Source organism: Pimephales promelas, chromosome 9 (assembly GCF_988280905.1).
Source record: "Pimephales promelas chromosome 9, fPimPro1.hap1.1, whole genome shotgun sequence".
NCBI classification, from domain to species: domain Eukaryota; kingdom Metazoa; phylum Chordata; class Actinopteri; order Cypriniformes; family Leuciscidae; genus Pimephales; species Pimephales promelas.
This window is the reverse complement of record NC_142777.1, coordinates 34,854,792-34,882,622: the sequence shown is the minus strand read 5'-3', so window position 1 is coordinate 34,882,622 and position 27,831 is coordinate 34,854,792. Positions and strand designations below refer to the sequence as shown.

General features: G+C 37.2%; 1 protein-coding gene and 1 long non-coding RNA gene across 5 annotated transcripts in view; one reads left to right on the top strand and one right to left on the bottom strand.

Annotated features, from left to right (window-relative positions):
- Positions 1–27,831, top strand: part of LOC148977592 (uncharacterized) — a 163,511-nt gene that overhangs the window by 67,489 nt on the left and 68,191 nt on the right. The gene's annotated exons all lie outside the window — the stretch shown is intronic.
- npm1b (nucleophosmin 1b) lies at positions 139–27,127 on the bottom strand. Of its 3 annotated transcripts, XM_039648890.2 has the most exons (11): positions 27,034–27,127; positions 26,566–26,648; positions 25,266–25,385; positions 23,022–23,115; positions 22,495–22,592; positions 20,379–20,452; positions 20,173–20,230; positions 17,296–17,379; positions 8,623–8,730; positions 6,382–6,456; positions 139–674 (listed from the first exon to the last, which is right to left on the bottom strand). In XM_039648890.2, the coding sequence occupies exons 1-11, from the start codon at positions 27,080–27,082 to the stop codon at positions 630–632; spliced, it is 888 nt and encodes a 295-aa protein (XP_039504824.2). In that variant the 5' UTR covers positions 27,083–27,127; the 3' UTR covers positions 139–629. The 3 variants fall into 3 exon arrangements, with proteins under 3 accessions (XP_039504824.2, XP_088991182.1, XP_088991181.1); XM_089135056.1 differs by lacking the exons at positions 139–674; positions 6,382–6,456; positions 8,623–8,730 and adding an exon at positions 15,375–15,530; XM_089135055.1 differs by lacking the exons at positions 139–674; positions 6,382–6,456; positions 8,623–8,730; positions 17,296–17,379 and adding an exon at positions 18,430–18,672.

The window sequence follows — 27,831 nt, the reverse complement described above, 5'->3', positions numbered from 1 at the left end:
AATTGTCATTACCATAATGTTTTTTTTACTTTAATATTGTATACTTCAACTCTTTTTTTTATTGTTAAATCACCAAAAATTATAGTTCATACCACAAAGCTTCCATAATTTATAAATCCGTTACAATATATATTTTTTGATAATGAGAATAGGGGAATGTTATGCTTAATTCGTATGAAAATATCCCAATTGCAAAACATTTGTTTAGTCTAAAATAGACTTTTATGAAATTTTCTCAAATTTTCTTTATGCAGATTTTGATTTTGAGGTGACATGTGACCTGGACATGTTCTTGATAAGATTTCATGAGATTCACCCTGAAGTTGCATTTTAAAATTATAACTACCTTGGCAAAACATCCCATTAAATGTTCTTCTAAAATAAACCATTGTGGACCTGACAAAAAAAAAAAAAAAAAAAGAATCCAGGATTAAAAAAGGAAGAAAGTAAAACAAGAAGCATGATATGTATGCCATTGCTGAGGCTCGTTCTGCTCTATCCATCTAGAGAGAAGGGCAGACGGATCACGTTAAGAGGGGAAGAGGCCAGATCGCACAGCTGAAGTGCTGTTACTGGCTAACCCCAGACTTCTGCTGCACCGGGACGGGAAGGGGAGCGCAGAGCAGCCATTACTTTTTTAGTGATTGTAAAAAGTTCCAAAGGTCTTTGATCACCTGAGAGAAAGAGAGAGAGAGAGAGAGAGAGAGAGGGGAGGGGGAAAAGGATGAGTTGGTGAAGCTGGAACGGAGTTTCTCTGATGTAGCGACTCATTTGGATGCTTAATAATTAGAGCTGTGTGAGTCAGTTTGGATGAAAAACTCCACATTAGCGGTGCGTCTGGGGTATAACTACAGCGCCGAGCCCAGAGGAAGGGGGTGCAGTCCTTGTACATACCAAAGGGTATGACTAGTGCCTCTCTTTGACAAAGACATGTCTCACACCTCTTTGCCTGCTGTGCTCCCAAAGCCGTTTCTGCTCGAAAACACGCTCTCACACACACATGCACATCTGAGAGGACACCTGCGCACACGCTCCAGCCATGTTTCTTGAACCGACGCAATGCATCAAATAGCTCATAACTCATTACCGACCAAAACATGTAAACTATGTTCCAAATCCTAGTGAGTTGCCTACTTTCTAAAGGCGATTTCGCACCGGAGGAACCTTTTCTTAGTTCCTAGAACTATTGGCGGAAGGATCCGGAATTTGGTGTGTTCGCACCTCAGGAACTGGGAAAGATTTTAGTTCTAGGAACTCCTTTTTGGAGGAACAAATTCAGCTCCTACTTCAGAGCAGCACTATAGTGTGCACTGATTGGCCGAACGCATGCCATTTTGTAAAAAGCTGTGTAAACACACAGATTATCGCCTATATATTTACTCCAGAAACTTAACTCTACGAACATGGAAAACAACCTTTATGCTCTTAACTTTGAGGGATCAAGCGAAAAATGATTATGTATTTCTCCTCAGCTAGCAAAACTGGACATCAATCACACAGCATATGCTAATAACTTTCCATTAATGTCTGTCTACATTCGATGTATAAATAATATGGCTGCCAAACGATTAATCGCGATTAATCGCATCCAAAATAAAAGTTTGTGTTTACATGATATATGGGTGCACTGTGTATAATTATTTATATATAAATACACTCACATGCATGTATATTTAAGAAAAAAATATAATTTATATATAAAATATGTATTTTTATGAATAATATAAATTATATATAAATCTATATACAGTATATACATGAAGATATTTCTTAAATATACATTCATGTGTGTGTATTTATATATATAAAATAATTATACAAAAAAGTGCACCCACATATATTGCGTAAACACAAACTTTTATTTTGGATGCGATTAATCGTGATTAATCGTTTGAAAGCCCAAATAAATAAATAATAATAATAAAGTATTGGACAGGACTGTTAGATTGTAAATGAATGAACACGGAGAATGCAAACATTGTGTGGCTCTGGCTTGCGTTCTCAGCGCCGTCAAAATAAGAGCGCGGCTTACGTCACTTCAGAGGTCCTACTGGTGGCGCGAATGCAACCAGGAAAACGTTCCTAAGTGAACCAAAAGTTCTCGGGGAACCACCCTGGTGACTAGATCCTAGAACTACCTGGTGCTTTAAAGGAGAACTCCAGTCAATTTTAAAATTGAGCTCATTTATTTGTACATTTGGAGTTCTGTCAGTACAGACAAAAACGACAAAATCGGTGTTGCCTACACCGTCTTATCCTCTTTAAAATTCGCACCCTGTTGACTTCAATGGGTCAAGTTCTAAACCTGCTAAGGAGCCTCATAAGTGATCTGGAAGCATCTTCATAGGCAGCATAATGCTCCTCAAGGGAAGCACATAAGGGACTCGACTCAATAGAATTGATGATGGGCATAAAAATACAAAACACACAATTATTGGATGAAATAGTCCATTTTAATAGATTTACTGACACTTTTAGGTCTTTAATCAAATGTGGATATATTTATAATCAACACTTAACACATTTACCATCTACTGGAATAGAGGTTTCTTCCTTAGCGTGTCTACTATTCTAGCATTCTAGGTCGACCGATATAATGCCAAGGCCAATAATATCGGCCATACGTTTTTCTGCAGGGCCGATTAGTGTCAGAAGCAGGACTTTTATTTTGACAGTGCTGAGAATCGGTGCCTGCAGACAGGCTGGAGATCCCATTCTCCATCTTCATGTGTTTACTGTCTTTATTTAAAGGGTTAGTTCACCCAAAAATGAAAATTAAGTCATTAATTACTCACCCCCATGCTGTACCAACCCCGTAAGACCTTCGTTCGTCTTCGGAACACAAATGAAGATATTTTTGATTAAATTTGAGAGCTGTATAACTACCACATTGGCTCCTAAGGGACTGCCTCTTGACGGCCCAGAAAGTCAATGAAGAAAATGTTTAAATATCCCAAGTGACTACCGTGGCTCAACTTTATGTTTATCAAGGGACGTGAATACTTTTTGTGCGAAAAAACAACAAAAAAAACGAGTTTATTTGACTATTTCTTTTCTTCCTTGTAGGCCAGAAACGAGACTTCCTTAGATTTCCACGACGCATGCGCGAGAATTGCGATCTGCTTACACCAGCTTACACTACTTCAGATCGCAATTCTCGCGCATGCGTCGTGAAAATCTAAGGAAGTCTCGTTTCTGGCCTACAAGGAAGAAAAGAAATAGTCGAATAAACTCGTTATTTTTGTTTGTTTTTTCGCACAAAAAGTATTCGCGTCGCTTGATAAACATATAGTTGAGCCACGGTAGTCACTTGGGATATTTAAACATTTTCTTCATTGACTTTCTGGGCCGTCAAGAGGCAGTCCCTTAGGAGCCAATGTGGTAGTTATACAGCTCTCAAATTTAATCAAAAATATCTTCATTTGTGTTCTGAAGACGAACGAAGGTCTTACGGGGTTGGTACAGCATGGGGGTGAGTAATTAATGACTTAATTTTCATTTTTGGGTGAACTAACCCTTTAACAGTTCTGTCAAACAATCAAAATGCAAACACTGTAATACTTTTGTTGGCATTCAACAAATATGCAAATTTGAAACAAGTCAATGTAGATTAAACTGTTTGATCATCTTGTGTGCATAGCTTGCATAAAAACGCATGTATTTTGTGTTTGATGGTCTGTCTATGCAAAGGATCAAAGCCGTGTGAAATGCGGACAAGATAGTTCGGCTCTCACTTGACGATTATTTAATTGGAGAAATTGTTATGCACGTGTAATTTAAATGATCTTTTAATTAAACAGTAGAACTCGTATGATCTAGAAACACATTTTTAGGGGCAATGTGTTTTAATGCGGTAAAGTGTAGCTGAGACAAATAATATAAACCTTGAAGTGTTCTTAATTAAAAAAAAATATATATGCAAACAAACAAAATATTAGGGTACCATTGGTACCACTCACACTGACTCTCACACTGACATTTGCACTCTCTCGTTAGTAATTCATCCTGAGAAAATAGGAGCTACAGCAGACATGATAGTGCACTTTACTTAAAAGAGAGATTTTTCTCGTTTGACCCAAACGTGGCCATTTGTGAGGGCTGCTTTACACTACCGCAATATTTTAGGTCAACACCCAGCCTGACACATTCGAGTGCAAAAAAAGCTCTAGACTAAAAGAGACAGCGGGAGAGGAATGAGTGAACGAGGGATTTAAATCACAGCTAAAGATGTCAGGCGTGACAGCTCCCTCCTGTTCTTTTGAATGCCAAGAGGTCAATCAGTACATATTTCATTCGCTGATAAAAAAAAGAGAGAGCGGCAGGAAGATCTCAGTATGCCACCCCCCAACCGGCCCAAGACTGAAGATGTTAAGGCCTAAAATATACTCAAATCTAGTATGTGAACTTAGATACGATTATTTCACATAGAGTTTTTAGCTAGCTACCTGAATAACAAGACATTTCAAGGCAACTGTATCGCTCACTTGAGGTTTGTTTCATCACAGTAATGGTAAAATTGACATAGTTAAGTATGCCTTAAATTTCTACTTTACTTTTAACTAGGGCTGTCAGTTTAACGCGTTATTAGCGGCGTTAACGCAAACCCATTTTAACGGCGTTCGTTTTTTTATCGCACGATTAACGGTCTTTGACGTTTTTTTTTTTACATGCTTTTGCAACAGGACGTGGCATGCGCTGTGCTATGAAACCCATTCATTTCAATGGCTTGCGCCGCACGACGTTTTGTTGCTTCGTCGACCAAAGCACAAGCGGAGCTAGACCAGAAACAAAACAGGCACAACGCCACACACACTTGTTTGGGTTTGCGAGCCGGCCAAATAGTTGATTAACGTTACGTTTTGAGTAGATGACGAGTGCAAGACGGCGAAATGGATGGCAATGAGATTCTAAATGGAAATTTTACTTTTAAAAATTTGCCAAATGGTTCCATTGACAAGACCAAAGTGATCTGTGTGTTTTTTCGTTGTAAACTGAGCGATCATCATCGCAGCACGTCCAGTCTGAAATACCACTTAATTATGGCCAAGCACACACACACACACAGCTGATGCAAATTCTCCGCCCCCTCGCCAATATCAGGACCTCGTCAGTATTTCTTTCACCCTTTTATTGATGGACTGTGTTACATTGAGAGATTATTTGCTCCAAGTGAGAATGTTAGTGTGAAATTGAACATGTACTGTATATGCAAATGTTTTTTTCAATAAAAAACATTTGCGCAAAGCAAGCCGATCCACGTTTCCATGTTGATGAGAGCATTAAAATAGGAAAAAAAATAATGGGACAAAAAGAAATCAAGAGATATTTAGAATAGATAAAAATGTGCGATTAATCGTGAGTTAACTATGACATTAATGTGATTAATCGCAATTAAATATTTTAATCGTTTGGCAGTACTACTTTTAACGTAAGAGGAGATACGGTCATTTGTAACTTGAATGTGCAAGGCTTTCTGTATCTTAGTATCTGAGTTTTTGCAGAACTACGCCCCCTCTGGCGACAAGCGAACCTGCAACCAGAGGTGTGCGTGCTCATTGACCACACGCACACACATAATGTCTTTAGAGGTAATGAAGTTATAAATCTGCAAGATATTTTAAATATATGAAAGGAAAGGCATTTGAGTAAATTACACACGTATGTGTGTGTGAGGGGAAAAAAACTTCGTTTTTTGTTTCCATCTATCTCCACATTGAACTGTTTTATGTGCTTACTGTATCCACTTATGATTGTATTATTGAAACACGTTCATGAACAATATAATTATTACTTTGTATAGGACCCGTTTGAGCCCTAGAGCAGACCGGAGATCTCTCCATTTGTTGAAAGCCTTCCCGATGTTGACTCTCGTCTTATTCCGACGCCTGGCACTAGACACAAGTTGTATTTTCTTTGTCTTACGTGGAGTTTGGCGTTGGGGTTTGGAATGAAATACAAGCCGGTCTCTTTGAATCCATCTTCTACTTTTGTGGAAAGTTGACTAAAGTTTTGTCGCTCGAGTTGTCTTCGCTGATACGGAGAATGGCGGCGAATACACAAACCTGCCAGACATGGCCAGGCGAGCGTGAACACGCATGACGTCTCAAACCCCGTCCCGAATCCCTCTTATTTATTTTACTGAACAGGATTATAGAGGCGATCGCAGTGATCAGAGAAGGGCTCATTCAGCCCATCAAGAAGCATGTATGGGTTAGAAAAACAGGTATTTTTTTGATAACTTGACATGTTGCACAATGCACCTTTAAATAAAGAGTGTTGATGCATTTTGTCAGGGTCATACGTGCATTTTATGCAACGCAAGAACGCTAGAAGTACTCCAGCCATAGGTTGACAGTGCTTCGTGAAAAAAGCAATACTCACTTGTTTATCAGAGATCTTGAAAGAGCTTCTAGCGTAGTTCTCGAACTTCTGTTCCGTCTTTGGAAGTGGCCTCCCCTGTTTCAGAGAAACATATTTTTGCAGAAATGAAATGGCCCTTTTTCATCACTTGTGTCTCTCTGCTAAGTGTTGAGCTCATCCTGACTCGGAGCCAGAGCTCTGCTGCGGTGATGAACAGGGTGAGTCGTTGGGTTTTGGACGCACTTCAGTGAACTCGCATTTTTTTGTGGCCTTCACAGTAATTCCATTTCCCCTTATCTACAGCAGACCGAATGAAATCACACGGACACAAATCATCATATCTGCTCAACACAATCCATCCGCTGTATCCTTCCAGTTTCAAACTAGATATTACTGCACAACATACTAATCATCTCGTTTCTGGAGTTTCTAAAAAGTGTGCAGCAGAGATGTCTTAAAGGAATATTACAGGTTTTATTTATTTTTAACCTGCTTTCGATAACTAACCACATACAATAAGTGACCCGTCCCTCAGTATACACAGACACTACCGTTCAAAAGTTTGTGTCAGTAAGAGTATTTTAAACAAATGTATATTTTCATTCAGCAGGGATGCACAGAATTGACTAATTATGACAGCAAAGACGTTCTTTTTATTTATCTATTTATTTAGAAAAAAAGGGACAGTTTACATTAATTAACATTCTTAAATGTTAACGTACCCAAATTAGCCCAAAGGCTAGTTTTCATTGGTAGTCCCTTTGCCAGATGTTATTAGGCTCTAAACTAGAGGAAAGAGTTAAACATTACAACAATACACTACAACAGTCATAAAACATAAAACTTTAAAAAATGTATGCTGTTCTTTTGAATCCTGATTTATTTTTTATCACCGTTTTCACAAAAATATTTCCAATATTGATTATAAACCAGCATATTAGAATTATTTCTGAAGGATCATGTGATGCTGAAAATTCTAAACAGAATAGAAAATAGTTATTTTATATATTTCACCATATTACTCATTTTACTGTATTACGTAAATGCAGCTTTCGTGAGACTTCTCTCAAAAACGTTCAAAGAATTTTACTGACCCCAAACTTTTGAATGTTAGTGTAAATGGAGCTAGCGAGAGAAGAGTTTAGCATATTTAGCCCTCAATCGGGTCATGGGGTCTATATGACCCCAATCGACTTTTACTTAATAAAAAAAAGGTTCCCTTCATCTCAGTGGAATACGATTTTGTGACTTTTTATACATTATCTATCTATGCACACACAAAAGAACTGGGCTTGATTCGGTTGTTCTGAAGGTATGTAACAAATTGTTTACACTTTTGGTCTTCATGTCAATATGACCCCACATTAAAATGAATGGAAAATGTGAAAAAAACTAAATATATTTTCTTCGTGTGTATAAAAAAACGACATAAATCTGAAAATTTACACACAGAAATGAAAGCCTAGTACTAAAGCATAAATGCAATGTGTCATAAAAAAATATTTCATATGCAACCTAATGGTGTAGTTGAGGAATTGTGTGGTATATGGATACAAAAGTACTTTATATCTCCCAAAAACACAGCAATAATGAATAGATGAGAAGTAAACAAAAAAAAAATGATATATTATTTGTATGATTAAAAATGTACATTTTTTTTTGTACAATTACTCAATCAATTGTTGGGGTCGTATAGACCCAGAAGTGTAAACAGGCAATGAAAACTATTTGAAGGTTGTTCTGTTTCGTTTAGACAAACTGAGGAGTGAATCAAAACTATGGTCTGGTACTCAATCACACATGCGGTAAATAATCATTTAGTTAACGGGGGGATCCTAATTATAGCATTATAGCATGTGACTGTCATGGTGTGTAAAAGAATCAGTATCAGTTTCAAAAACATACCGACGCCATGAGAGACTCAATGATCAGAAGGGAGGATGTGAGGATGAAGAGGGTCAGTGGTCCTGAGTGAATGAGAGGAAATGAGCAGGTGGACTCAGAAAGGCTGGTTAATCCCCATATGCTGATGTCATATAGCTGGTCATTCCCCCTCCGGCCTTCAACTCAAATGCCTCATTAACATCTGACCATCTCATCATCTGCTAAGTCAGCGTACTTACTGCTAACACACGACATGCGTGCGTGTTTGTATGCATGTCAGGGCTAAAGTATGAGTGTGTGATTACGGAAAAGCGATGCGTCCACAGTTAACAGAGAGACACATTTTAACGTGGAAGGGAATATGAGGAGTATTCGTACCTCTTTAGATGCTGATGTAAGTTTGTCTTTGACCTCACTAAGGCTGGGAGTGCCGGGACTCTTCCCAGAAGGTCCTGCTGGAGACTTGTCTTTTACTTTCCGTGGTGTCTGTAAATAAGAAATATGCAAATCCTGTTAATCTAGACACACAGCAAAGTGTCACACATCTCAAGCTAGATATTGACAACAAAAGGCATCCATAAACTCGTCCTGTTAACCATTAGTCTAGTCTGGCCCACAGACCTCTGCACTAATGACGGCACCCTTTGACAAATTTAGAGGGGTACAAATGATCCTTTTATTGCTTCCATGCAGGAGAGAACAAGCCCGAAGCTCTTAGATGTGGCGGTGGGACGGCCGCTCTGCCAAGAGGAGGAATAAACCATTTGTTTTCAGTGACAAGACCCTTATTTGCAACACCTTTGTGTTATATAGGAACTTAACAACTTAATGCGTCAGTATCACACAATTTATTTGCTTATACTGTATATTAATGCTATATTGCATTATATAAATATAATATATTTATGTCCTTTAATACAATAAACAGGGATGCAGCGAGGAACTAACATCACATTTCAGTCATTTTTGCAATTCACTGACATTTCTGTAAGAAACTGATTTCAGAGCTTGCAAAGCATTATATAATGACAATGGATCTACTGTATATATCACTATCAATCACACACATACAGTATATATATATATATGTATGTGTATATGTATATATGTGTATATATACAGAATCCGTTCCCTTTTGAAGATCCAGTCGTGTCTTGACACCTGAATATGCTGGAGTTTGTTTTTGGATGAGCGAGGAGCATTTTTCTTGAAACCCTTTCAAACAACATGTGAGGATGTAGAGGTTGTTTTATTTTTTTTATTTTTTTTTTTGGTTTTCTGACCCCAAGACTCAAGTAATATCTGCAATTCTCCATCTGTGATCCTTGAAGAGTCTTTGGAGACTCAAACTTTCATCCTCACCGTCCATTAAGGCAAAATAGACACACGTCCTCTTCCTGGCAGAATCATAACATCTTTAGTTGATTATAACTTCTTAATTATTGCCCTGATGGTCAAAATGGGAATTTTCAATTCTTTAGTTATTTTCTTACATCCACTTTCTATTTTGTGAAGCTCAACAATCTTTTGATGCACATCAGAACCATGTTCTTTGGTTTTATTCATTGTGATGGATGATTCAGGGAATTTGACCTTTGTGCTTCCTCATATTTAAACTCCTTGAAACAAGAAGTCATAGCTGGACAATTTCATGTTCCTAGTCACCCTGGTGTGCTTCAAAAAATTAAATATTAATGGGAATGTACTTCAGAGATATTTTTCTCATAAAACATTCTAGGGGTGCCAACAATTATGGCCAGAGTGTTTTGGAGAAAAACATTTATTTCATAATGTGATTTACCCCCACTTTCAATTCTTTTGCTTCAATGAAAGGTTAGAATTTTGCCAATTTTTTAAATGGAAGATCAAAAGGATAAACAATGCAGAATTATTTTTTACAGCCAGTTTTCATCATATTTACCAAGGGTGCCATTAATTTTGACCATTACTGTATATACAGTATATACACTGTATATTAGGGGTGTAACAATATTAGAACCGAACCGAAAAAAAAAACTATAAAGAACTCACGATTCGGATCGCGATACTCTCATTGCGTACCGAACACGCCCTGCCCCGGCCCCGCCCCCGCCCAGCCCGGCTCAATGGACCTCATGTCTAACGATATTCGAACCGTACCGAAAAACCACAATACCGAACTCACGATTCAAACCGACCCGAAGACAATTTTTTTCATTAAACCACTGTTTAAAAAAAAACTAAAAACAAGCAATTTTAGCTTTCTAAACCAAACCGAACCGAGACGTCAAAACCGTGGGAAAACCCAACCGTCAGTTTTGTGTATCGTTACACCCCTAATATATATGACATACATGCATGTATATAACATTTAATATCCGAGAACAAAGTTCACTGACCAAACCCCCTCTTTATTTATTTGTATTGTTCATTTCAAGTACATGCGTTTATGCCTTTATCTATTCCTTTTTAATATACATTTTTTTCTCTTTCCCTCCTTTTTCTCCCTTCTTTATTCTCAGACTTTTTCTTTATATTTATCAACTGTATTAAGATACACGACAGATAGAGAGGTACATAACCTCACACTTCTCATAAATCACATGTAAAACCAAACTTGTTGTTTTGACGTTTCAGACTTGTTTTTTATTTACAATGTTGTCTCACTGCTATGTCTGACATCGTTTAAAAGAATTCAGGTCTTCTCGGATCCTGAAAAAAATGGCTACAGTGCATATCGCTCATAATGGCAAAGACGGAATCATAAAAAGGTTCAGGTTTCGGACAGAGTTGACGTATGAAGTCATTTGATGTATCAAGTACACACAGGTGCTCGGATGGTCCGTGTTGGTGCTTTAATGGTAAAATGTTTTACGTGCTCACTGATGCTCTGTCATCGTATAGAAGGACTGAGATATTGTGAGGGCAAATGTCTGTATCATTACAACTTCCTAAAGAATCTGGTGTCCACAATCCAAAAAAGCGGGTCTGTGTCTGCTCATGGGGCACAGGTGTGTGTCCAGCTTTCAGCAGAAACATACTGTCCCTCTGCAGACTGATGAAAGCGCACACACACAACAGTGGCCTGTCCATGCATGCAGCCCAGCCAAGAATCCACACTGATTGCAGGGTTACATTGATGGACAGAGCCTTGTTTTTCACAGCGAGCGAGAGAGAGGTAGTCGTAGAGGGAAGAAATGGAGATGGAAAGCATGAAGACTTCTAACATATGAGATTAAATGAATGCTTCAAATGACCTCAGAGCATTTTAAAGCGAACCCAACAGAGACCATTGTGGAAGGAAAGCTAAAAATGGATACCGAATTCAGTGTAGATAAAACTAAATCTCTAAAAAAAAAAAAAAAAAAATACTAATTGAAATAAAAAATATTCAATGAACAAAACGAAAATGAGATATGTTGATATGGTAGATGAAATAAAGTAAGTTGAAGTACTAAAAAAGTACTATTCAGGTAAACATCCCTCAAGAATACTCCAGAACTTTTGGTCGTGCGAGATGAAAGTGGAAAGTGAGAGAGGAACATAAAGTAAAGGACAATGTCTTCCAGTCTTGCTTCGTAAGAACCAAATAAATAATCCCCTTTTCCTCTGTAGCGATTGACGAGCATGCGATAGATCAAAAGGTATCAGATTAAAGGACAAATGCACTCACAATACACACACACACACACACAGGACTGGCAGAGGGCCAGAGAGGCCCGGTGTGGTGCAGTCATTATATAGCAGGGCGTTTTTGTGTGTTGGGAAAGGACAGCTGTAGAGTTAAGACAGCTGACAGACAGAGAGTGCAGCGAGCTTTTTAATCTACGCCAGACACTGATTACAGATGCCAGGGGACGGCACTTAATCATTAGCACGCTAGCATTTGATGTAATCGGCTGTCCTCAATACACACACACACACCACACAACTTCAAAACTTTACTGACCTTTAACAATCAGGGACGTTATGAAGGATCCTGTGCATTGTTCACCCGCTCTTTTACACTAATGTAGTTTTTATGTATGTTACGACAGGTAACCGTCTCAGCTGCCCAATAGGAATCGACTTTACAAGCGTTCATATAGCAGTCATCTCAACCTCTTCTCTGCGCCCATTGTCAACTTCTAACGTACTCTGCCACATGTATAACAAGAGACTCATAAAACTTGACTCAGCAACTATTTAAAATGATTATGTTTTAAGTAAATAAAGTAGCTGTCAAACTTTTGAGGTCGGTAGATCTACATTTATTTCATCGAAAATAAAGTTAAATTGTGAAATATATTACAATTTAAAATAACTCTTTTTTTTTTTAATTGGGGCTGTCAAGCGATTAATCGCATGCAAAATAAAAGTTTGTGTTTACATAATATATGTGGGTGCACTATGTATAATTATTTTATATATATAAATACACACACATGCTTGTATATATTTAAGAAATATTTTCATGTATATACTGTATATAGATTTATATATAATTTATATTATATATAAATATAAATATTTTTTTCTTAAATATACAAGCATGTTTGTATTTATATATATATATATATATATATACAAAATAATTATACACGGTGCACCCAAAATAAATTAATGGCATCCAAAATAAAACTTTGTGTTTCCATAATATATGTGGGTGCACTGTGTATAATTATTTTATATAAATACACACACATGCTTGTATATATTTAAGAAATATTTTCATGTATATACTGTATATAGATTTATATATAATTTATATTATATATAAATATAAATATTTTTTTTCTTAAATATACAAGCATGTGTGTATTTATATATATACAAAATAATTATACACAATGCACCCACATATATCATGTAAACACAAACTTTTATTTTGGATGCGATTAATCGTTTGACAGCCCTAATTTTAATATATTGTAAAATGTAATTTTTTCCTGTGATGCAAAGTGTCAGTGTCACATGATCCTTCAGAAATCCTTCTAATATGCTGATTTACCTACCCTATCTCACGACCAATTCGTACGAATTCGTACGAGTGATTAAAAAGTGGCTAATTCGTACTAATTCGTACGACCTCACTCGTACGAATTCATACGATTTGTCTAAACCCACGTGACGGTTATGTTTAGGGGCGGGGTCAGGGGTAGGTCATTCGTACGAATTCATACGAATTGGCCCATTCGTAAAATATGTACGATTTAGCAAAAATCGTACTAATTTGTACGACTGAGGTCGTATGAATTGTTACGAATTAGCCACCTCGTAAAATTCGTACGAATTCCCGTGAGATCGGGTTGGATTTACAGCTCAAGAAACATTTCTTATCATTACCATGTTGAAAACTGCTTAAGATTTTTGTGGATTTTTTTTTTTCAAGATACTTTGATGAATAGAAAGTTCAAAAGAACAGCATTTATTTGAAATACTTGTTAAATTAACACTAGAAATATCTTTACTGTCACTTTAAATAATTGAATGTGTACTTGCATAAAGATTCAGCGTTAAATACGTTTGCCCATCAAAATAAGCTATCACCTGTCCAATTTTCACTCAAGTCAGTAGAAATGCAGGTGAATCCACAGATCATTATCTTGAAAAGAGGTAGACCAACCACAATTTGGATTACACAATTATAAAATTGCCAAAAAATCAGCCAATCAGATTGGAGACTGCCATTTTGAGTAAGCTTTCGCCAAAAGATGGTCAATTGAACAGTCTGTGTTGTTCAATGGCTGAGGTTGACTAACAAAACTAAACCAACTGGACGGACATTCTTGTATACTTTATGACAGCCATTCACAGATGAAAGCATCTTACAGTTATGTCCCGTACTATTACACTAAACTTGTTTCGACACGCAAATACAGTCTTACGAAGCATTCCACAACTGTTCGAGCGTGTCATTGTGAAATGCAAGCGATTTCTCTTCATGCGTTCAGATATACGGCACACCGTCGGGAGAATGTAATGAGCCAGCCACGCTTTAATGACAGAGCACTCGGTTTCCGCTCGCCTCATGGCCTGCAGGGACGCCCAACAGCTCCAAGCCCTAAGTATTTCTAATGGCAGAGGAGTGGCAACCGGAAACAAGGGTGTGGAAAACGACGGGTAGGAGTGGCCGACCGGAAGCAGAAGTGCAAAGAAGTGCCAGAGTTTGAGAAAGATGGGAGGATGTCTGCTTGACTATCTAATCTCGTAAGGTGTTTTAACAACCACCGTCTTGCACCAGAACGTAGCCATTATGGAATTAGCCAAAAGTAGGTGCGCGCGCACACACACAGCCCCCTGGGTGTTTCTATAACGGTAGGTAATTAGTGCTCCTCACGTCAGGCATCTAAGATGCTAATAACATGCTTACACAGTCTTACATTGTTGGGTCAAGTGAACTGCCAGCGGGAGCGATGGGAAACTCATTATGTGGGTGCTTACGTGTTTAAGGTGGTCCGGGTTTGAATGCCAAAACCACCTGAAAGGTCACCCTGAAAAGGTATATAAACCTGTCCTGAGGGTGTGTGTTCCAGGGGTCAAAGGTCAGACAAATTTAGTGGTGAAAGTTCAGTCTTGCTTTTGTTAGTCACCTGTCTTTCTTGTCACCCGCAAAAATCGCACAACTCGCCCTCTTAGGTAATTGGTCATTGGGTATGTGAAATCACTTCGGGATGTTTGAAAGGCAAAGCTTGATGGACATTTACGAGCATATTTCAATCCGGTATTTCCTCGAGCACTCAATGGAGCGTTACGGTGACCGCCCACTTTTTAATTGTTCCTAGTTCGGGATTTTTTGGTTCTTTGTTCACCAGTGATTTTCTCTATTCAGGCATTTGAAAAGCTCTGTCATGAATTACTAAACGAAACAAACTTGATTTATTGAGATTATTTGTTTATTGCATAAGTAACGGCCTTTGCTTTGGCAATAGAGAAAACGTATGGAGAAATTGAATGATATTCGTACTTCCCGATGGTTGTGCTTCTCACTGTGTGAGTCGTTCCTGTTCCAGTGTCTTTCTGATTCGGCACCACAATTACGGTGAAAAAAACTCGACATCAAAGAAAATTGAACGCCACACAACTGCGTGTGCACCGGTCAAAGGAGGAACATTGGTGATTAGAAGAAAGTCTGGTGAATGCATTTTAGTTTCCAAACATCGGTCACCCTGCCAGAAGGCCGTGGCTTTGAGAGTAGTTTGTTGTTTTAAAGCAGACCACAAATGACCCTTCAAATTGGACGTTTTGGGATTGTTGCCACCATCGGCTAGTTAAGTGCGCTTCACCATTTCCTTGCCTGGGAAAATACGATAATCCTTTTCCATGACCTAGAAGAAAACCTTTAAATGTCAAGAAGTTTTTCTCTAATGCGCTTGATTATTAAAAGTGTATTAAGTGCATTCACTCCAAAAAAAGACACTGAAATAATGGCTTTGGGATCGTCGTGTCCTCCCAAGACTGGGCGGTTTTCAGCTAATCACAGCTGGAGTTTTGAATGCTGTTGCACACATTTATCTTTAGGGGTACTGCTGGTGTAATTCACATTTTGCTTTTGGCGGTGTTGGTTGATCGTAAACAAAGACAGGCCGTCTCATTATCCTGTGGTTTTCTCTGTGAGGCTGCCATGTCGTCGGCGTTCTGAACTGCACCTGGACGTTTGGTAAGAATTACCTCTGGCATCCAACGGTAGACCTTGGCTTTTGTTTGGCACGGCTTGGCAATGGGATGTGAACTGAAAACCAAAACCTGAAACCCAGACGGCTCCTGACCCAAATTAACTTATCCTAAAGTAGATCCTGAAGACTATGCTGTATGACCGTAAAAATAACTTTGAATCAAACTTGACTGTATTGGGATATTATACCATTACAATGAAATAAAATGACTCGTAGCATTATTGATTTGAAGATTTTAGTCATACCACCCACATACACTCACCTAAAGGATTATTAGGAACACCTGTTCAATTTCTCATTAATTCAATAACCTAATCAACCAATCACATGGCAGTTGCGTCAATGCATTTAGGGGTGTGGTCCTGGTCAAGACAATCTCCTGAACTCCAAACTGAATGTCAGAATGGGAAAGAAAGGTGAGCAATTTTGAGCGTGGCACGATTGTTGGTGTCTGAGTATTTCACAATCTGCTCAGTTACTGGGAATTTCACGCACAACCATTTCTAGGGTTTACAAAGAATGGTGTGAAAAGGGAGAAACATCCAGTATGCGGCAGTCCTGTGGGCCAAAATGCCTTGTTGATGCGAGAGGTCAGAGGAGAATGGGCCGACTGATTCAAGCTGATAGAAGAGCAACTTTGACTGAAATAACCACTCGTTACAACCGAGGTATTCAGCAAAGCATTTGTGAAGCCACAACACACACAACCTTGAGGCGGATGGGCTATAGGAAAAATAGGAAATAGGAAATAAGTAATAATAGGAAAAAGAGATTTTTTACAATTTACAAGAGCTCACCAAAATTGGACAGTTGAAGACTGGAAAAATGTTGCCTGGTCTGATGAGTCTCGATTTCTGTTGAGACGTTCAGATGGTAGAGTCAGAATTTGGCGTAAACAGAATGAGAACATGGATCCATCATGCCTTGTTACCACTGTGCAGGCTGGTGGTGTAATGGTGTGGGGGATGTTTTCTTGGCACACTTTAGTGCCAATTGGGCATCGTTTAAATGCCACGGCCTACCTGAGCATTGTTTCTGACCATGTCCATCCCTTTATGGCCACCATGTCCCCATCCTCTGATGGCTACTTCCAGCAGGATAATGCACCATGTCACAAAGCTCGAATCATTTCAAATTGGTTTCTTGAACATGACAATGATTTCACTGTACTAAAATGGCCCCCACAGTCACCATATTTCAACCCAATAGAGCATCTTTGGGATGTGGTGGCCCTATCAATATGGGCCAACATTTCTAAAGAATGCTTTCAGCACCTTGTTGAATCAATGCCACGTAGAATTAAGGCAGTTCTGAAGGCGAAAGGGGGTCAAACACAGTATTAGTATGGTGTTCCTAATAATCCTTTAGGTGAGTGTATATGCAGTGTTGCTTAGTTTTTTCAAAGTAACTAACTTACCGGGGTTTGGGGCTTCCCTGATGTCCCCGCTTTCTTGTCTGAAGAGCCGTTCTGCTTATCTGCACTTTTCTTCTTCTCTGGGGTCTGGAAAAATGACAAAGAGAAAAATCCCAGGTTAAAATGAGCAGAAAAATTATTTAGCACGTGTCAAAGTCATGCTCAGCGTTAGAATCATAACAGCGGATGGTGTTTGTGAATGGAGTGATTCTGACGGCTTTGTTCTTCGGTGATGTAACGCAATACGCTTCTCGGATGTTTTTTTCAGTCAGGCTGTCAGAGAGCCGTGATGAAAGAGAGCAGTAATTTGTAGAAAACATAGCCCGTTTAGTCACGGCCTGAAGGGACCACAGGACACTGTCATAGCTCTACGTATAACTCTATACATTAGGAGAAAATAAAGACGAGCAAATGAAATCTGGATGGGAGAGTTTACACTTTCAATGAACCCTTTACGGATGTGTGTTATGGCATTATGCCTTAACGATTTTAATAATGCAAATTGTCTTATAACTAGTTGTATGGTTATAATTATTTACAGGAACAAAGTTAGCACATTATCGAATCTATACATAGTATCTAGTATAGTACAGTCTAGTATATATCTATTAATTAGGGATGCATCGATATGAACATTTTGACCGATACCGATAATTCTTTATATTTGAAAGCCGATAACCGATATATCGGCCGATAAATCTAAATCCAATTTTTATATAATTTTTGAAAGCCTGATTGCAAAAACAAAAGTCTTACAATTAAAATCCGTCCCCTAACACAATTGTAATGTTCTCATTATAATTTCATGTAGGCGATATGACAGCACATTTTGCACTTATATTTTCCTTTTTGATTCCAATCATATTTCAAGCAATTAAGATCAATCATGTTGAGCAGTGCGCATCTTAAGTGTCTCAGTTGTCAAGTGTCTAAGGAAATAATTCATTATTTATCAGCTTTTATATATCATCAATTTATTATTATCGGGCCGATAACGATAACATAAAAATGAGCAAATATCGGCCGATACCGATATGGTGGCCGATATATCGTGCACCCCTACTATTAATTAAAATGCATTACACTCTTCAAATGTGCAAACATGAATAAGCATGCATTATCTTTAAAAAAAGATGTATAATCCCACTTTTCTCATATATAATGTGTAATTTGAATAGTACAGAGTTCATTGAAAGTGTTTGGGCCAGATGGGACAGAGGTAGAGAGAAAGAGAGTGTGAGAGGAGAAGAAAGCATTCAGGATGGAGGGATCAGAGGAGATGTGGTGTGTGTGTGTGTGTGTGACAGAAGTGTTCGTCTGTCGTTCCCCCTCAGGGCAGGAATCAGTCCTCACAGAGTAGGTATGTACCCGCTTTGATCTCTAAACACACATACAAAAACACACTGTCACGCTCTCTCAAACATTTAAATAGACAGCAGGGTTATTGGGTTTTAGTAGGGTTGTCCCTTTCAGTTTAGTTCCCGAGTTTTAATGGTGTATAACTTGTTTCAAATGTGATTTTCACTACATTACCAATCTGAAATATTTCTTTGTTTTTTAAAGTCTCTTCTACTCCCTCCAAGGCTGCATTTATTTGATCAATAATACAGTTTTTACTAATACTAATATTATACCCGTTTATGTTTGTAATTACATTGAAATGCAATTTATTCCTGTGATGCAAAGCTGTATTTTCAGCATTATTACTCCAGTCTTCAGTGTCACATGACATGATCCTTCAGACATCATTCTAATATGCTGATTTCCTGCTCAGAGTTTGTTCAGCTAGCTTTGTGCGACAGGCCACTGGATAACTTAGAAGAAATAACTTAGTATTTAGCTTTTGTCCATTATTTCCATTTAGTTTTTTGTTGCTTTTTTTCTAATCAAATTATTTAAAGCATTTTTAACTGACAGTTTCTGTAATTTCTTTATCTCAGATTCTTCAAAGTAGATAAAGAGCCACATGCAGTCATCAACGCATGTACTGTAGTAGAGGGGTGAAGTCATTCTGTCTGTGAAGCTTCCTAGTACACATGTGATCATTATGCTCCAGACAGATGAAAACAGACAGGCAAGCGAAGGACGCAAACAAGGCATGATAAAGATGGCACAAGACACTGAGCTTTTATAAATGTGACGTGAGAGAGGAAGAATATTTATTACATGAAGAGACAGAATGTAAAGTGCTCTATAAACTGATGGAGTAATAACAGGTGGAGATGAATGTGTGATGATGAGGGTCTCTCTCTCTCTCTCTGGCAGAGACTGGCACCTGCTGGTCAATCTGTTATTCCTTTGAATTCATTCAGGGCAGCAGTGGTAACAAGCAGCAGTATAACATACAGTACACAACTGTTCAAAAGTTTGGGGTCAGCAAGACATTTTTTGATTTATACTAAGACACTAATTTGATCAAAAGCCATTTATAATGACACTTATAAAGAAAGGCAAATAAATGTTGTTCTTTTGAACTTTCTATTTATCAAAGGATTCTGAAATACTAATTAGGCAACAACTAAAAACAGTGATAATAAAAAGAAATGTAGCAAATCAGCATTTTACAATGATTTCTGAAGGATCATGATTGTGACACTAAAGACTGGAGTAAAGATGTTGGAAATTCTGCTTTGAACTAAATTACATTTTAAACAATATTAAAATAGAAAAACTTTTTTTTGTAATAATTGTAATAATATAAAAATATCATTATATTTTGTTTTTTACAATATCATTATATTTTTCTTTGATCAAATAATAATAAATATGCGATTTAAAATATTAAAAACCTTACAAGACCCAAAACTTGTGAAAAGTCATGTGATACACAGCATTTCCTCTTTCCTGATTCTATGAACAACAAGAAACAGCAAGACTCACTTTTTGAGGGGTTTTGATGAGGCTCTTTTCAACAGTCTTTTCTTCTTTGTCGTCGTCCCTGAAAAGGAAAACAGACAGAAATGTAGACGTTTCTTTAACTTTTATCAACGTATAAAAATAAAAATGATAACTCTCAAAGTGGAATCTTATTCACTGAGAGTATAAAAAAACTTTCAACAAAGCATAAGTTATAACGGAGTTCTCACTCTTCGTCATCATCGTCGTCATCATCATCTTCCTCGCTGTCGTCGTCTTCATCAGAGTCCATTTTCAGCTTTTTCTAAAAAAGACAGAACACCAACATTGAAAAAAGAAAAAAAGTATTTTTTCCTTTATAAAGTTAAGCGTTCTGGTACTAAAATCTATTTGGAAGAGAGTGGCGAGCCGCTGGAGGCTAGAATAACCAAACTATATATATTTTTTAAAATATATTAAAGAAACACCAAGTCACTTTTCCTCTGTGGTCGCCCTACAGGTTGGAAGCGGAATTGTCGTAAATAATTTAGCTTACTGTCACACGCACACACACACACACGCTCACTGTTTATTTAGAATGAATGGCTTTAGAATGAACGATGTCCACATACAAGGTAGAGAATGTTGCATGATTTTATGAAAGTTTGATGTATTGCGACATCAGAAACGAAAAAACAAAACAAAATAACGACTATTGTAAGGCTTAACTAAAGCAAGTCAAATTTGTAGTTTTCTTATGTCTCATTAGAACTACAGAAACGCGACCCAATCTGGCAATCTTACATAGAGTGGTTATAGCAGATATAGGACCGCAAAGCAGAGGCAGAAGTGCCTTTCACCCTGTTACGACTTGATGAACCACTGAAACGATTTTGGAAACATTATTTTAAGCGAACGGGATGTCGCGATACTACATTCTACAATGGATGCTTCAATAAAACATCATCATGCACCCGTTCACAAAGACAAATGTTCTAGTTTATATTGTTTACTTTGACGTGTCCAGTGTTGACAGACTCAAACATCTGTAACGCGTCATGTCAAAAAATGGGATGGATTTATTATAAGCGAGACCATCACGAGTGCTAGCCTACTCAATTGCTTCCTCATGACACATAGCAACACAGCTAACCGTATTTGAACCTTTTATTGAAAGTAGCCTACTTTTAACTGTTAAGACATGCCTTCACAAGAGTGACTACTCACGCCGGACGTTTACAAAATATGCTTTATTTTTGTAATTCCACAACGGGCCACTAGTGTCACAGAAACTACATACTTCACCTTTAATCCATTAATTTGGGCCTTATCTTGCAGTTTTCAGAATTTTATAAAACCAAAATGCCATTAAAGGCTGTGCATTAAAGTACTTTTATTGTGAGTAAATCAAAACAACACTCCTAAACCCTAGTAAAATCACTATAAGTGACGGCCTCTCATGGCTTATTGCTTCAGTAAGAATTCTGGGATCATTTCAACACTCTGACAAAAGATTTCAAACAGGCTCTCTCTGAGTATCACGGTGATGGCAAGCTGTTGCTTGTCTCAGACACTTATATAGTGCGTATTGAACAATGTGTCTCTTTATTGAGACTCTGTGAAAGTCAACCTCACAGTTTTCTGGACACCTAGTTAAGCCCTTTTCTTCATTTCGTATAAACAAAATAAAGAAAGTGCCTGTTTCTGTGATAAATATATTGCAAAAAAAAATATATTACTCAGTATTTTTGTCAGTTCAAATATCTAAACATTCTCAAATCAAGATACATTTACTTGAGAAACAGTGACTTAAGATATTAAGTCCTGTGTTCTGAAAAATGTATCAAAATTAAGCGACTTTAAGAAAGTTAAGAATAATGAAGTGAAACAAGATTATTATTCATAGATTTTTATATTTCATATATTTAGTATGTTAATAATAATAAAATATACTATTCATAATTACTATTATAATAATATAGACCCCACTGGTCAATAGTTTTCCTTGTTTTAAGTATAAATTCACCTAATTCTGATCTTCTTCTTTTTTTTTTTTTTTTTGAGAAAGCAAGACTTACTATCTTCTGTCATTTTTCTTTTTTTTCTTTCAAGTAAATGTATGTTTATTTAAGAAAGTTTAGATATTTGTAATGGAAATACTAAGTAAGAAAATATTTTGCAGTGAAAAGGTATCAAACTATTTTATATCTTATAGGAGTTTTATGCATAGAGGGGCCAAATTCTTCATACTGTACATGTACCATTTAATATTTAAATAAAGTCCACTTATTTTACATCACATGTAATGTTGGGACCGTCATGATTTGGCCGTTTCTCATTGTAAAGTGAGATTAAAAACACAATCACCTGAGGCACTTTTGCGAGGGTCATGTTGGACGGTCTCTTCACAGGCGATGTGTTATTCTCCTCCTCTTCCTCATCCTCATCATCTGATTCCTTTACACCTGAAAAAGCACAGTGATCTCCAGACATCAATAACTATGGTTTAAATAAATACAATAAAGCTCGACAAGTCAAGTTTCATATGACAAAACCAGTCTGACATACGCAAGTGCTGCACTTGTTTAATATCCGGAAAAGCTGAAACTGTCTGAAAGGCTGTGAAAACATATGGAAGCGATTATATCCGCGTAAATGGTGTCAACGTGGTGTTGGTTAATTCATTCTGAGTCCGTATGGAGAGTGCAGGGCCCTTTAGGACGGCTGGATTAGTCCCATGGACATCGCAACAGGTACAGAGAAACATTCCATCAGAGAGAAGAGTAAACAACAGAGGCAAAAGACACACTTGGGAAATCGCTCTTTCTGAACTCTCTGTTTTGAGTAGTCATGTTCAGTCCTAACAAATGTGGAAAGACAAAAAAGGTACTCACTGACGAAATGCTGACCGCTGATGTAGACCGGACCCCCTCCGGACCGCAGGCGAAAGGACACAGGGGGAGTGACCTCAAAACCTCCCAGACTTAGCTAGAGGGAACATACGGACACACATGTAGTTATCCAAACGGAGCGGAGAATGATCCCTTCGACAAACTCAAGTTTGAATTATGATCTACTGGCGCCGTCGTCCATCTTTTTAGACAGTCTATGGAACTAACCGTTTAAAACATGTACTACTAAGCAAGGCTACTTGTTGTTGTTTACATGGCAATTTTGTGATGATTAATGATTCCCACCACAAACAACCAAACAGAATTTGTTTCCCAGAAAGAATTCACGACTGGATTCCATGCCAGTACATATAAGACAGGCCTAAAGCTAAATATCAGTACACAATTGCACAACCCGCGAAATACAAGCCACGGCCAAAAATTCTGAATGAACATTCCAGTACACCAGGCAACCAGATGTAAACAGCTGAGGGCGCGATGGTCTGCTTAATGCTTTAAATGACAGCTTTTTAGATGTTGTAATTAGGCTGAATGGCGAACAATCCCTCACGTCCAAAATCATCTCGGATGATCTGTTTCAACATAAACGCTGACTGATGAGTTGATTGTCTCCCGAGCAATCAAGACCAAAACCTTGTAATTGAGGTACAATTATCGCTTGACTCTTTTTTGAGTCAGATATCCTGGGGCGTTTTCTAATTTTGGGGATTGAATAACTAAATACATTCCACGATCGTACAGACTGGGTCAAAATTACACACACACACACAAAAGAAAAGGGCTTACAAACAGCAGCTATTCTCTAAACTCGATGATCACATGGTGTGAAGGTGGTCAAAACGCCAACGTTAAAATTCCTGAAACTCCAGCCACTGTGATAGCCTAATCATACCACCGAGTTGGTATTTATCTGAACACAAATAGAGTTGCAAATTCTCATCGCACTGAGCCATAAAACATAGATTCCTCCCAGTTCTTTGGAAATGCTCATGTTTTCCATAGCTGATATAAAACAGAGGCGAATGTGTGCTGATGTCATGGAGAGCTGTCCTGATGATGCAACAATGGCCCAGCCCCTTCCATAAACAATCTGTCAATCACAACTTGACCAGCCTCGGCACAGCTGGAATTTTTATTAGACACATTCTTCCAATACCATAAAACACCCATAACAGGCATCCCTCCACAGTATAAATGCACATTCAAAGTGTTATTGAGGGCATAACAACACTTGGCTGTTTCAGTAAAACTAGCTTCAGAATAAGGTGCATAAGTAGTCAATGCATTTACTACACATTTGTTACAGTATTAATTAATCTTTGATAATATCAGTAAATAAAAAGATAGATAGATAGATAGATAGATAGATAGATAGATAGATAGATAGATAGATAGATAGATAGATAGATAGATAGATAGATAGATAGATAGATAGATAGATAGATAGATAGATAGTAAGTTTATAGATAATGATAGACAGATAGATAGATAGATAGATAGATAGATAGATAGATAGATAGATAGATAGATAGATAGATAGATAGATAGATAGATAGATAGATAGATAATGATATAGACAGACAGACAGCTAGACAGATAGCTAGCTAGCTAGCTAGCTAGCTAGCTAGCTAGATAGATAGATAGATAGATAGATAGATAGATAGATAGATAGATAGATAGATAGATAGATAGATAGATAGATAGATAGATAGATAGATAGATAGTAAGTTTATAGATAATGATAGACAGACAGCTAGATAGATAGATAGATAGATAGATAGATAGATAGATAGATAGATAGATAGATAGATAGATAGATAGATAGATAGATAGATAGATAGATAGATAGATAGATAGATAGATATTGCAATATTATTAATTCTGCGCCAAATAATAATTATTTTTTTGACCACAAAAGTGTTTTGAAGTAAAAGTCTTTCAATTTAAAGAACCTTTACTTTCACTTTATTTAAAGGTTTCCTTGTAATTGAAAATTAAAGGGATAGTTCACCCAAAAATGAACATTTAAAGGACACCGCACATTACAGTGTTACTGAAGCTTTCTTACATTGGAATCAACAAAAAACAATCACTGAATGAATAACAGTCACCAAACTGCAGTAGAATAACTTTTTAATGATGCATACAGGACTGGAGAAATGACTACAAACAGAGGTTTATGTTCATGACATAAAACTCTATAGAAATGGAGCCTAGCACACTTACAGAAGGCAGAACGGACGGCTTCAAGACAGCGAGAGTGATTTTGGTCGTTTTGCCATCGTAAGTCAATCCCTCCATCTCCACGGTGTGGAATTTATCCTCCGCCTCTGCACCCAAACACACCTGAGAACACAGGTGAAGACGTGCGCGTGAGAGAGGAAACTGCTCAGTTCATGTGAGGCTACAGGCAATTTAAATAACGCATCCATAATACTAAACGATAATGAGTAAAATTCCCATTAGATCTGGTCCAAGCGGATAATTCTACAGACACTATGACAATAATATCATAAAACTGTATGCAATGTTATAGAACAGAATGATATAAAACAGAATGTGATCAGACCAGAATAGAATGTGTTAGAATAGTCAAGCATTTCTACAGGAGTTAAAGGAGTAGTTCACTTTTAAAAAAAACTTTTGCTGATAATTTCCTCACCCCCATGTCATCCAAGATGTCCACGTCTTTCTTTCTTCAATCGAAAAGAAATTAAGGTTTTTAATGAAAACATTCCAGGATTTTCTCCATATAATGGACTTGATTGGGAACCAAACGGTTCAAGATCCAAATGAGAGTTTCAGTGCAGCTTCAAAGGGCTTTAAACGACACCAGGCGATGAACGAACGAATCTTTTTTTGAGTCATTTGGTTCATTCAACGAACGAAATGAACAAAATGACTTGAAAAAAGATTTGTTCATTTTGATGAACGAGTTTGAACAGGAGAGTCATGATCGCGCATCACAGAACTGAGCAAGGCAAGCATTTGTGCTTATAAAACTTATAAACTTATAAAATTTATTTTTGAAATGATCGATCGTTTCACTTGATAAGACCCTTATTCATCGTCTGGAATCGTTTAAAGCCCTTTGAAGCTGCACTGAAACTCTCATCTGGACCTTGAACCGTTTGGACCCCATTGAAGTCCATTATATGGAGAAAAATCCTGGAATGTTTTCATAAAAAACCTTCATTTCTTTTCGACTGAAGAAAGAATGACATGGATATCTTGGGTGAGTAAATTATCAGCAAAAGTTTTTTTTTTTTAAAGTGAAAAACTCCTTTAAGATTATTTAGGGTCTAAAAACCCATATGGAATAGAAAAGAAACAGAAAAGCAAAATGATAAAGAGAACAAAACAGAAGAAAAGTGCCATCACGTGATAAAATATTACAGATTACACTAGAAAAGGAAAATAACATAAACATCAGTTCACAAACTCCACATTTATTTTTAAGCTATTCCATGCAGGGCTGAATATCTGTTATTATTGAGTAGTTTTAATGATAATTCATCTTCCTCACCGCCTTGAGTGACAGCTGATGTTCAGACTCATCATCATCCACCTCAACTTTGTGCTCTTTCTTATCTGCTTTCAGTGAGCAACCTACAGCAAGACGGCAAAACTTGTGTTTTATTCAACAATGTTGTAAACATGATGCAAACTAATGGGAAACCCCCTCCTCAACCACCCCACACGATACACAACATCCTTTAATTAATTACGCAGGCTGTAGACACGAGATCATAGCAAACAAAAGAGGAAAATAAATACTCAGTCCTCTTTTTCTAAATATATATTTTTAATAAATTGAAATAACATTTTTTTTTGTATTTAACATAACGCTATTAACAAAGGCATGTGGCTAGCTGCATTAGCCACAACTCTTTTATTACACTGCAATGCTGCAGCAGACGCATACATATGATATATCGCATATGATCATCGCACCTATTTGATTATGCAACATGAGGGTTTTATTTCAGCTCACCAAACAAATACATCTGAGGTCGGCTAATGTCTTTAATGTTATCCTCCATTTTTTGCGCCACAGAAGGTCCTGTTAATCGTAGTTCCGGCGTGTGATTGACAATTAAATGGACGAATGAGAGTGCTAAAATGGGCGGGCTTTTGGGAGCATCATCCAATAGCATGCACCATTGGTGCTTCAGTAAACTGTCCTTTGTTTTCTTTTTCATGAATTCAATACCTCATTTATCCGCCAGATGACGCCCTATAATAAAAGATTGGGTACATTTGCCTCTGCGCTTTTTTAACTAAATACCAGTTTTTATGATAAGATGTATTATTTAATGCAGTTTGACATCCATCCCAAATAATTAAAATAATGACACGTATTATTATTATTATTATTATGTATTTTTGTTGTTGTTAAAATTACTGTCTTCTCAATCTTTCACAAAACATAATACATTGCTGAAATTTATGTTTTGGTGAAATATAAATTGAAATTTATTTATGTTTTGGTGAAAGATTTAGTAATTTTGAGAAAAATTGAATAATTCAAGTTTTGTTTATTTAGGCTTTATCACCAACAAAACAGCAACAGTTGAACAATGTGCATTACAGCAAATTGATGCTCTCCACACTGAGGACATCTGCTGGTTAAAGCGAAACTGCAACGAAAGCAGCATTTGTTCAGTGAAGTTCTGTGAATAATGGCTATAGCCTATTTTAATCAATATTATCACACATCAGCTATGTAGCTATGTTGTAATTCATTGATTTAAAGCACTTATTATGTAACACTTTCACAATTGGAATTTTA